General features: G+C 48.0%; 1 protein-coding gene across 2 annotated transcripts; it reads left to right on the forward strand.

Annotated features, from left to right (window-relative positions):
- Positions 1-5643: 5643 nt before the first annotated feature.
- LOC120238734 (trem-like transcript 4 protein) lies at positions 5644-9410 on the forward strand. Of its 2 annotated transcripts, XM_039242689.1 has the most exons (6): positions 5644-5814; positions 5994-6083; positions 6237-6338; positions 7042-7081; positions 7766-7865; positions 8472-9410. In XM_039242689.1, the coding sequence occupies exons 1-6, from the start codon at positions 5763-5765 to the stop codon at positions 8553-8555; spliced, it is 468 nt and encodes a 155-aa protein (XP_039098620.1). In that variant the 5' UTR covers positions 5644-5762; the 3' UTR covers positions 8556-9410. The 2 variants fall into 2 exon arrangements, with proteins under 2 accessions (XP_039098620.1, XP_039098619.1); XM_039242688.1 differs by having other exon boundaries at positions 5994-6338.
- Positions 9411-12508: the final 3098 nt, after the last annotated feature.

Genomic DNA, 12508 nt, shown 5'->3' on the forward strand with positions numbered 1-12508 from the left:
CTATCAAACTTAGATCAATGCTTGATTCTATTTTAGTAAATCAAAGGAGAAAATGATATGAAGATAGTGATCAATTGCAGAAAGGCATTTGGTAAAATTCAACATCCATTCTAGACAAATCTTTTACTATTCTATGAATAGGAAATTGCTTTCTTAATAAAGAAATGAGTTATTGAATTAATCAGCTAAAATCACACTAGTGAAGAGTCACGTTAAAGGTTAGGACCAAGATAAAAATGCTCAACGTCAGAAGTATTGTTTGACACGTTTCTGGAAATACCAGCAACTGTAATTCCATAGGAAAATAAAATGGAATATATAAACTTAAAATAACAGGCCAAATTGCCATTGTTGGCTGGTTGTATAGTTATCTCCCTGAAAAACTCAAGGATATTAGCTGAAAACCCATTCGAACACAAGAAGATCTGTCAAAGAAAAACCAGAGCCGGGCAGTAGTTACAGTGGTAAAAACCGATTTTATTTAGGAACTGTTGCTGTAGGAGAAAAGAGACCTCAGTATGGAGCCGGGCTCAGTCCTGAATACAGCACGGGCTGCTGGGGACTTACATCCAGGGAGCAGGCGAGGGTCAGTGCATGGGACATTTCTGAGAGGAAACACCATGAATAAGGGGCGGTTCTGGCTAAATAGACTTGACCTGACCCTATTCTTTGCTGAAGACAGGCTGGGGTGACCAGACATCACCAGTGGTGATGGGGTGGGGAGAGGGACTCCATCAGATGTCAAGGATCTCCATGCAGGGTCTCCACCTGCAAGGTGTGCTGCATGTCCTGGACCTGGGCGCTGGAGGACACAGAAGCAATGTTGAACTTTAGAAGGCATGTAGAACAGTGTGGAAAGAGCAGGATTCTTGTTAAAACTGGATTTTATGGGGCGCCTGCGTGGCTCAACAGTTTAAGTGTCCCACTCTTTTTTTTATAATTTCTTAAAAAAATTTTTTTAATGTCTATTTATTTGTGTGTATGTGAGAGAGAGAGATACAGAATGCCAGCAGGGGAGGGGCAGAAAGAGGGAGACACAGAATCCAACGCAGGCTCTGGGCTCCGAGCTGTCAGCACAGAGCCCGATGCGGGACTTGAACCCACAAACCATGAGATCATGACCTGAGCTGAAGTCAGACGCTTAACCGACTGCGCCACCCAAGTGCCCCACGTGTCCAACTCTTGATCTCGGTTCAGGTCATGATCTCACAGTTTGTGAGATCGAGCCCCATGTCAGGCTCTGTGCTGACAGTGCAGAGCCTGCTTGGGATTCTCTCACTCCCTCTCTCTCTCTGACCCTCTTTCTTACTCTCTCTCTCTCAAAGTAAATAAGCATTAAAACAAAACAAAACTGGATTTTACAAGTAAGTTCACGGATAGGCCTGGGAGAAGTTTCAGGAGCCTATCATTTGGTTAAGTGAAGACTCTTTCTCAGCGTTTATTTATTCATTTACACACACATTCAGCAAATATTTACTGAGAGTCTACCATTCCAGACATAGGGACTAGACTGAATCAGCTTGTACCCATACAGCCTATATTCAGAGAAGGGTGTTTAGCAGGATGAGGAAGGCAGAAAAGACAGAAGAAGTTAATATCCAAGTAAATAAATAATAATAAAGTCATAGTACGAGTAAGCACTATGCCAAAAATCATAATATAGTCAATATTTACTTAAGCATTTACAATAAATCATAATCTATTATAACAACAGGAGCTATTTTAGACATAGGAAAATTTGGTAGAATTTTCCAGTGAGAGCCTCTGGGCCTCCAGCTCCAAGAGAGGCTGAGGAATTAGTTATTTAGCAAGACAAAATGCCACAGATATTTAAGAGACAGTATGAAATTTAAACTGCTTAAGAAAATAGACAACACATCCTGACTTATTTTATAAGGCCAGAATTACCTTGACAAGAGAAGGGAATTAGAAGGGGAAATGGCTGACCAATATCCCTCATGACCACGCATATCCTGAGCAAAATATTAGCGTGCTGCATTCAACAATATGTACAAAAGATAACAGGTCCAGATCAGATGGGGTTTGTCCTATGCAGTAGCCTGGTGGCGTCCCGTGGCCTGGTGAGGCCGGTGACAGCCGAGGGAGCTCTGGCCCCTGGAGCCGGGACCGGAAGGGACCTCACACCCTAGCAGATGGGAGCCTGAGGGAGGAAAAAGAGGAAGAAAGGAGGGGAAAGCCTGACCTGGTACAAAGCTAAACATGCCAGAAAGATGGGCCCCTATTCTGCCTGTCCCAGGCCTGTATTGATGGTTTCACTGAAGAGGAAGTTGTGTGCTTGCTCAGAACAAAGTAAGGGCAAGTTCATTTCTTTAAATGACTGCTCAGGGTACCTCACACACCTGTTTTAAAACCATCCTCATGATCTGGGGCACCTGGGCGGATCAGTCGGTTAAGCGTCTGGCTTCGGCTCAGGTCATGATCTCACGGTTCATGAGTTTGAGCCCTGAACTCACAGAGTTAGGCTCTGTGCTGATAGCTGAGAGCCTGGAGCCTGCTTTGGATTCTGTGTCTCCCTCTCTCTCTGCTCCCCCTCCACTCATGCTCTTTCTCTCTCTCTCTCTCAAAAATAAATAAAACATTAAACAAACGAAAAAAATACCATTATCATGATCAAGATAAAAAAAATAGAAAAATTCTATAAGAAAAACCCCTCAAAGAGCTTGTATTTTCCTTTACTGCAGGATATTGTAAAACCTGGATAAATGTGACATTTGAATCGATGGTGCCAGACTTTCATGTCTGTCCCAAATCTGTGTTAAACTGGAAAGTTATAAAGGACTTTCAGATACATGATATCCTTTGTCACCAAACCCACCAGGCCTCTTTTAGTTTCAAACCCTTGCCCTCTCCTTCTACCTAAAAGGTAACAAGGGCCACCCACCAGACTCCCAGCATGGAGGGTCTTCACCTTCAAGTCCTGTACCTGACACAGGATTAAAGCTGAACTTTGCAGAGTGTGGAGGATGGATCAGCCTGATCCTGGGCAGGGGGAGCACATGTGTATGTTTGGGGGGCTGCGAGTGGTAGCAGGGGTTGGGAAACAAGAAACTCAGATCTGCTCAACTCAGACACGTGACCCTGAGCATTCTCCTCAAGGGCTAGAAACCTCTATAGGAGCAGAGGGCTGCAGGCAGGAAAACCCAGGGGAAGAGCACGCAGGGAAAGGCTGCAGAAGTTTGCCGGAGCTATTGACTCCATGGCCTTGATGGGACAGAAGGTGCAATACTCTTGTTTTACAGCCAGGGAAACCGAGTCCCAGGGTCCCTGCAGCCATGCTAGAAGGGAGGGCCAGGCAGGTGGAGCTACCTTTCCTTACCTCTCCTGGGACTGTTGTGGTCTGAGCTTCTCCTAGTTTCTTCTCACGTCCTGAATCTTGGATTTGGAGGAAGAAGGCAGGTTCTCTCTAGATGGTCAACGGAGTGAGAACTTGGGGTGCCCTTTCCTTTACCAGGGCCACTGATGGCGCCATTCGCTGACAGTGAACCCTAGTCCCACACTTCCTGGCCACCTCCCAGAGCCCAGTTCCCACACAGCCCTGTGGCCCAGGCCCTGGGAGAGAGAGCTGCACTTCTGAAGAGGCGACCTTTCTCAGGATCGGGGACCAGAGACTGACTGGGGGCCCTGTGTCTGGACCTCCTTGTCACACAGCAAAGAGCAGGTTAGAAGGGCTGAGGGCCACAGGGAAGGCAGTGTAAGAGGAAGGTGACCTTGGGACAGTGGAGGGAGAGGGAAAGGGAAGACTCCAGGAGAATGTCATACGCGGTGGCGCGCTCTCAGGCCAGCAGGGGGCAGGGCAACCTGTCCGTCTTCATCAAGCTCTCCTGCCACCTCTGTGGCACTGCTGGACAGCCCACCTCCCGCTGTGCTCCCTGTCTTTCGGGGAGGAGGAGTGAGGCGGAAAGGGGTGGAGAGGCATTGGTTCACCTTAAGGGAACCACCAAGATGCCTCCTGGCTCAGTTTCCCTACGGTGAAAGTGGGTAGTGACTGCTTCCCACGGATTTTGTGGAAATTAAATTAGACCCGTGGTTCCCAGACTTGTCTGCACACTGAGATCACGTGAGGAGCGTCACCAGCACTGATGCCTGGCCCTTCCCCACTGGTCTAGGTTCTTTGGTCTGGTGGTGGCTTTGGCCTTGACAGTTTTTTCACCAGACCCAGGTGATTCTTAGGTGCAGACAAGTTTGGGGATTCCAGAGTTAAATCCTCTCGCGACTGGGCTTTGTAAACTATAGTTGCAAATCTGGTTTTGCTCTTTTTCCTCAAGTCCCTTTTCCCCTTAGTTTGATTCCATAAAGTTGAAATCCTATCCCGGCTAACGTCTCAAAATGGAAAACGCAGATTTCCCTCACCGTCTGCACTCCAGCGACTCAGACGTTCCCTCCTAGCACCTGAGCACAGTTTGTCCAAAGTGCATTGACTAAAAACTCTGAGCTGACAAGCCTCCTGCACCAAGGGAGAAAGTCAAGGTGCTATGGGTCCGGGGGGAGTCGATGGTTCGCTCCCGGGGTATCTCCACTGCTCCCCGACTGGGACCTGGGTCAGAGGAGGAAGGTTCAGGCTCCTGGGGGAGCACCCAGCCCGGGTCCAACTTAGATAAAATCCTTAGTAGCTCCGGCCCGTTGCTTCATGTTTGTTTCTACCCTCGCAGTCACTGTTCATGACGGTGTAGGGGTAGAAGGGAACGCACTTTGTGTCCAATATCATGTGGGGTCCTTATGATCCTCATACGAACCTGCTCACCCAAGAGACCACTGAACGTGGCATCATGTGGGATTTGGCATTTGGGCGTTTAATATGGTGCCGTCGTTCTTGGAGCTGACCTTCCGGGTGTGTGAGGGGGTGCAGTGACAGCCGGGGAATTGCCTTGGGGTTGGACCACCTGGGGGCCTTTTACTATGGTTCCCAGTTGTTGTGATGGATGCAGGCTCATAGTGTACATCTCCGGGGCTGTGAAGAGTCTATCTAGGGAATGGGACCCAGCCACACTCCGAGCATGAGCCCGGAGGGCCCTCCAGCCCCCGCACCACACTGCCACCCTGTCCCGCCATCCCACAGTGCACTGCGCACCGCTCCTCGCCCCCAGCCTCCCTGTCGCCCTCGCCCTGTCCCCCTGGAGCCACCTCCTCCCCCTGCCCCTGACCCGAGGCCAGCAGCAGGTGTGCCTGTGTCGTTTCAACCCTGCGCCCTCCAGGCCAGGCAGGGGCTCTCTGCTCTTCCTGGGAAGCACAGGTACTTAATTAAGGATCCAAATTAAGGTGCGGCCTCTAAAGTCCCTACCTGCCTTCAGTCAGTTTTTCCTGGCGTGTCGCGGTGGGTGGATAAAGCCAGGTGTTTGAAAGGATGAAGGGGACGGAATGGAGATGGTAAGAAGTGGGATGGTCTTTTATTTACCTAGCGTCCAGGCAAGTGCTGAGTGGGGTGTGGGGTGGGCAGGGGGATCCAAGAACAGCCACAGTGCCTGGGCCATCGGGCTGAGCGAGGCTGAAGCAGGGACCCTCCCCCAACAGCGGCTGGAGTTTCCCCCAGGAAGCCCCCACCTTCTCACCGCCCACGGAACCCGCCCTGCAGGCCTCACACTTACCCAATCAAGACCTTTCCTTTCTCAATCTTGTGCTCTCGATGTGCTGGGACATCTGGGCACTGTCAGGCCTGGCTCCCGGGTCTCTCTGGACTCTAGGCCATCCTCTAGCCACCCCGCAGCCCCCCCCCCCCATACACCCTAGCACCGGGAGAGGGTGAGATGACCTGCCAGGCCCTACCCCTGCTGCTGGTGGTGCTGCTGCTGGCCTCAGGTAAGGGGCAGGGGGAGGAGGTGGCTCCAGGGGGACAGGGCGAGGGCGACAGGGAGGCTGGGGGCGAGGAGCGGTGCGCAGTGCACTGTGGGATGGCGGGACAGGGTGGCAGTGTGGTGCGGGGGCTGGAGGGCCCTCCGGGCCCATTCCTTAGCCTCACCTGAGGACTTGTTTCCTAGGCTCCTGGGCACAAAGCCAGAGGGATGAGTTGGTGTGGGCCATAGAGGAACAGGTACTGTCTGTGAAGTGCCCTTCCGCCCCTCTGCTAGGTGAAGATCAGAACAAAACCTGGTGTAAGGAAACGAAACCGGGTTATTGCTCGAAGTTAGTCACCCCCACCAGTCCCCAGGTAATGGCCCAAAGCCCTCCACACTTCATCTGGGACAACCCTGCTGCTGGCTTCTTCATTGTCATCGTAACAGAGATCACGAAGAAGAGTTCAGGAGCCTACCGGTGTGGAATAGACAGAGGTTCTGCGGGAGGCATCATTGTTCTCAAAAACATCAGCCTGGTGGTGACTGCGAGTGAGCTCTTTGCAGAGAGGGAAGGGGCCTTCCTGGGGCGTCTGGGGGAAATGAAGCCACTCACCTCCTTCCCTAGCTTCCCTCACCAGATCCTACCACCTCCCTGCCCCTCTCACACTGACTATGGGCAGTTAGGTCCCCAGTCCCCATATTCAGGCCATTGCCTCCATCCTTGGGTGTCCTGTCCCAGCAGGTATAAGCTAATTTGGGGCCCACTGGGCATAGAGCCCCTGTCCACATGATGGCTCAGACCCAACCTCAGATGCCAGCCCCTCAAGCTGGCCACCCCGTGTAGGCACAGGGTACCTGTGTGGGGTCCTAGGTCCTGTGGCCTAGGTCTCTCCCAGGCTGGACACGGTGTTTGTTCAGGACCTGGGCTCAGACCAGAAGTATCTTGAGACTCTGATGGTGAAAGGGCCATGCCTTTGGGACAAGTGGCTTGTGCCTTCTCCACAGGAGGGCCCCTGACTCTCCCTGCTCTTGGGGACCCAGTATTAGGCTTCTCTCTCAGTCCAGGCCCCCACCTCCCCACCGCTTGTCTCTTTCTACCAGCTCTGAGAAGTTCTGGCCTGAGGGACCCTGGGGGCTGGCTCTGGTCCCTCCCCCTCTTCCTCGCAGGCTTTGGGGGGTGACCCTTCTCCCTCTGGGGGCTCTAAACTGCCACTGCCTCATCCGTTGTCATCAATCACGCTTGCTTTTCTAGTGACAAGCAGTTCAACCTTCAACAGTGGCTCTGAGGACTGGTAGGTCTGGGGTCCCACCTGAAGGGAGGGGGCTGGGAAGCTGGTGATTTGCACGGGCTGTGATTCAGGAGACCAGGGGGACCTAGAAGTCTGCAAGGGGCCCCAAGGTCTCAGCTCAGAGCTGAGCTAGGTTGGCAAGGGTGAAGGAGCAACTCTAAACTTCCCCCATGATGGAGCAGAAATAGCTACCTACCAGAATGCAACATCTCCTATTAGTGCTGAATCACAGGCAGGAGGGATGGGGCCTATCCAGAGTCACTCAGCTACTTCGGGGCCAGAGCAGAACTAAGATCCAGGCCTTCTGTCTCCTGGTCCAGTGCTCCTTTGGGGCTTTGAGATTCTCCATGGGCACCTCTGGGTGCCTATTATAGATCTGGGTGCTCTCCCCCTCTGCTTTTCCTTCGGGACCCATGGCCTTCTCCCTATCCCGTTGGGTATGTGGCACACCCTGATAGTGTCACCCAGAGAAATGAGAACTTTGATCATTGCTTGGTTTCTCGCTAACGTCTCCCTCCACCCAAGGTTCCTGGGTTCTCAGGATTCTGTTCCAGGCAGTCCCTGTGGCTCACCCCAGTGGGTTCAGGGTGGGTCTGGTCCATCAACAGGCTGCAGCCCCATATGCTGATTCAGGGGCCACGCTCCCCAGCCTGGATCCTCCCCTCCTCCTTCTCCCTTCTCCCACAGCACACCTGACAACACTTTCATGGTGCTGTTGTGTGGACTCCTTGTGATCAAGATCCTGGCTTTGACAGCCCTCCTCTTGTTTCTGACCTACAGAGCCCAGGTGAGTGGGGCCAGTGGGGCAGGGGAAGCTTCTCTCCTGGGAGAGAGGCGCTACAGGACAGGAGTCACCAGGAGTCACACAGGTGGCATTGCATCAATTGTAACTTATGCCAGTTTTAAATTTTCTTTAGCCTCATCTGTCTCTGCGCACTCATTTGGTTGTTATAAGCCACCATCTTCTTTGACATTCAAACTCACAGCCTTGGGGTTGTGTCTACCCACAGCAGCTGGGTTGCCCAGTTTTGAGGCTGGTCTCAGGCATCTTCCCCTAACCACACTGATGTATCACACACATACATGCACACACACACACACAGATATTCATCCCTTCCATCAGAGACCAGATCTCCACACCCCAAAGTCCCTTCTAAGGGTCCCCTCAACCTCTCAACCTTTGAGCCCTTAGCTCACTCTAGAGCTCCCACCCCAGGACTTTGTATCATTCTGTCCTGAAAGGGAAAGTGTGGGCAGGGAGAAGAAGATGAGGGCCTGGTGACAAGGGGAGACGTCAGCAATGGACAAGGGATGGAGCCGGAAGCACGGCAGATGAAGGAGACATGGAATAGACAGTGAATATGTTTCTGAACGCCCCTTCCCTGCTTCTCAGGTCTCCACCGGCATTGTGGGAATAGCAGTAGTGGCTGCCCCTAGCCCCACTAAGACCCCAGGGCCCTTGAGAACTCCCCACTGAGACTACAGTCTCCCCACCTCCTTTTGATCCTCCACGACCACTGAAACCTGGGGCCTCCGAGAAAAAGCCTTTCCTGTGCTTCCGGAAGACACCTCCCAGCACCTGAATGTACCACTGTAGAATCTACCACCTCTCACCCCAGAGCTGAGGACCCCCACATTGCCTTCTCCAACGCCACGTCCACAAAGCGGGAACCCACCACCTGTGAGACCCTCCCTATGCATCCAGTGGACCAAACCCAAATGGTAAGCACCCTCCCCCTAACCTGTGCCTCGCCCTCCTCTCCTGGGTTACCTGTTTCTCTGCCAGCTCGTGATTCAGCTGGTCACTGAATGCCCACTGCAGTTAGCTTTGGTTCCTGTTTCTCCCCATATGGGAAATAACCTTCGTTCATACCATATACAAATATAATATTTACTATTTCCAAAAATGACACAAATTTTAAAAGTGTATGACCATGAATGAAAGACATTTCCATCTTATATGTTGGATAAAAGGGTCAATAGCAAACATCTTCTTTCTCTTAAATAAATAAAAATCATGCAAACGTTTCCATTTGAAAAAGGGCCAAGGCTGTGAACAATTCATTCATTACAGACTAAGGAACAAATATGTATGAACGTGTGTCCAAAATGGTTGATAATCAAAGAAATGAGAAATGAAGTCAGACCCCATGCTTTGCCTATGAGTTCAAAGATTAAAATAAATGATAATCACATTCCGGGCTGGAAATGTGTAGGGAAAAGGGAGTTCTCATGAATTGTTGGAAGAACATAATTGATAGCCTCTCTCTGGAGGGGCAGTATGGTGATGAATTAAAAGGCAGAACAAGTAATTTATTTATCCATTCCCCTGTTGATGGACATTTGGGTTCTTTCAGTTTTGGGGCTGTTGTGAATAAAGCTGCTATGAACATTCAAACAAAGAAAAAAAAAAGTCAGAAAAAGGAAAACAAATGAAAGAGGCACCTGGCTGGTGAAGAAACAGTTTTAAACATTTTTCTAAGTAATTTGACATGTGTCATGATTGCTGTTGTTTAAGAAGAAAAACAATGGTATGTCCCATAGATGCCGATTTTAAAAAGTATGCCAACTATTCTTGAGTAGAAAAAGTAAATAAAAAAATTGAAAGACAAATAATTGTACAAGACTCGAAAATCCAAAGCAGTCTCACTGTACCCCTCTGCGCCCAGCGCCCATTCCTTTGAAGAACGTCTTCTATCTGTTTTTTCTGATATTTACCTCTCTCCTTGTGGAAGAGAAGAAACAAAGCTTATACTGTCATCTATTTATTTTCCAGGTTTTAATATTATCTACTACTAATCTATTTATTTTGAGAGAGATGGGGGAGGGGAGTGCATGCATTGGGAGGAGCAGAGAGAGGAGAGAGAGAATCCCAAGCATGCTCTGCACTGTCAGCACAGAGCCCGACGTGGGGCTTCAACCCAGGAATGGTGAGACCATGACCTGAGCTGAAGTTGGACACTCAACCAACTGAGCCTCTCAGGTGCCCCTTGAGTGTAATTTTTGATTTTACCCCAACGTGCCTTGTTTTCATTTGTTTTATTTTCTGTATATTCGCCATGAATTCATTTTTAAACTCTTTACCGAAAGTGTAAAATTCATCTCGGAGTTTCAAACACATAAAGCCATCCATTGGATCGTTCCCTTGAGATGCCCCTGATGGGCCAGGCATCCTCCTGCTGCACTGGCTTCCCTGTAAGCCCGATGTACAACCTTGTGCGATTTCTCCTCGCCATCTTCTTGGGCACGCCCTTGGCTTCCACCTGATGCTGGACGTGCTCTCTCCTGAATTTCCTATCTTTCTCTTTCAGAGTTTGTCCTTTTAATTGGAACATTCCTTCCAACATCTTCCTTTACTTTTCAGAAGCCTGATGCCGTTTATACTTCCAATCCACTGAGGATGAGTTTTGGGTTTTTTCTCTTGCTCTTGGGGGCTTTTACGATCGTCTCCATCCCCCAATCTTCCCCAGTGCTTTGAAATTCCATGCTGATGTGTATTGATGTGGGGTTTTTTTTGTTTTGTTTTGTTTTTTTTGCCGTTTATTGTGCTGGGTGCCCAGTGGGCCTCCTCAGTCTGGAAAATCATATCCTTAATTCTGAGACGTATTTTCTTTATTTCTTTTATAACCCTTCTTCCATTTTATGTTTTTTGTCTCTTTCTATGAATTTTCTATTATACAAACATTAGGCTTTATGGACATAGCCTCCAAGCCTCTCATTTTTTCCTTTTCCTTTTCATGTTTTGTTTACGATTTTATTGAAGTTTACATTTATAATTACAATTCTACATACAGTGAAACACACAGATCTGAAATGTATAATTTGATGAGTTTTGGCAAATGCACAGAACCCACTTCCATCTCAATATATAGAACAGATTCATCATCGCTTCACTGCCAGAGCCAATCACTACTCTGATTTCTTCCACATAGATTACCTTTGACTCTTCTAGAACTTCTTAGAAGTGCAATAATAGAGAACGTGCTCTTTTGTGTAGCATTTGCACGCACTACAGTGTTTCTGAGGTTCATCTCTGTTGCTGCATGCATTTATTCCTTTCTGTTCCTAAGTCATATTCCACTGTATACCTCATTTGTTTATCCCTTTAGCTGTTGATATGTGAGTGACTTGACTGTGATGAATCACGCTGCTATGATCATTTTCGAATAAGTCTTTGTATGGGCATACATTTTAACATTTTCCCATGGCTGCCAGAATGAAATGCCACAGACTGGGTGGCTTACACGACAAAAATTTACTTTCTCACAGTTCTGGAAGCTGGGAGTCTGAGGTCAAGGTGTGAACAGGACTGGTATCTTGAAGACTCTCTCCTTGGTTTGTAGATGGTGGTCTTCTCCCTGTGTCTTCATGTAGTTGTTCCTTTGTACTTACCTATGTCTTCCTCTCTTCTCATAAGGACACCAGTTTGTTAGATTTTGGTCCACCCTAATTTACTGACCTCACCTTAACTTACTTAACTCTTTAAATACCCTAACTCCATATACAGTTACACTCTGAAGCACAAGGGTTGGAACTTAAACATATGAATCTGTGGGGATTCAGTTCAGCTCATAACATGCATTTTCCCTTCTTTCGGTTAAATACATAGACATGGAATTCCTGGGTTATAGAGTAAGAGTATGTTTAACTTTATGAGAAACTGCTAGGTAGGCAAATTTCCAAGTAATTGTACTATTTTTACACTTTCTCACCACCCCCCCAAATGAACAATGTATGATAGTTTCTGGTTCCTTGACATCCTTGCCAACTTTTGGTATTGACAGACTTTTTAATTTTGGCTATTCTAGTAGATGCATAGAGAAATCTCACTGCAGTTTGACTTTGCATTTCCCTGATGAGTAATGATGATGAGCATTTTTCCTGTGCTTACCAGCCACTACCATAGCCTCTCTTAGGAAGTTCCTGTTCCAGTTTTTGCCCATTTTTTATTGGATCACTTTTCTTTCTAGTATCGGCTTCTAAGAATCCTTTAGATATTCTGGATATAAATCTTTTTTCAATCTTTGAATTGCACGTATTTTATCTTGGTCTGTGGCTGGCCCATTCATTCAATGTCTCCAGAGAAACAAACAACTTAAATTTTGACAAAGTCTAATTTCTTGCTTTAATGTTTTCTAAGTCCTGACTAAGAATCTTTGACAGTCCCAAATGTTATAACAGCATTTTTTGATGTTTTTCTTCCAGAAGCTTTATAGCTTTAGCTTTTATGTTTAGATTTAAAATCAATGTCTAGTTAATTTTTGTGTATTGATGTTCATTTATTTATAATTTTCCTCCTCCATTGAGTTACTTTGACTCCTTTATAAAGATCAATTAAATATATAAAATAGATCTGTTTCTGAAATTTCAATTCTGTTCCATACATCTACTTATCTTTTAGTTAATGCGACACTCTTTAAATACTATTGC

The sequence above is a fragment of the Hyaena hyaena genome, unplaced genomic scaffold, assembly GCF_003009895.1.
Source record: "Hyaena hyaena isolate Hyena2069 unplaced genomic scaffold, ASM300989v1 scaffold_211, whole genome shotgun sequence".
Lineage (NCBI taxonomy): Eukaryota > Metazoa > Chordata > Mammalia > Carnivora > Hyaenidae > Hyaena > Hyaena hyaena.

Coding starts and splice junctions, on each gene's coding strand:
- LOC120238734 (XM_039242688.1), top strand. CDS start 5,763: ATGACCTGCCAGGCCCTACCCCTGCTGCTGGTGGTGCTGCTGCTGGCC. Junction 5,815..5,993: donor GGTGCTGCTGCTGGCCTCAG/GTAAGGGGCAGG, acceptor CTTGTTTCCTAG/GCTCCTGGGCACAAAGCCAG. Junction 7,866..8,471: donor TTCTGACCTACAGAGCCCAG/GTGAGTGGGGCC, acceptor CCTGCTTCTCAG/GTCTCCACCGGCATTGTGGG.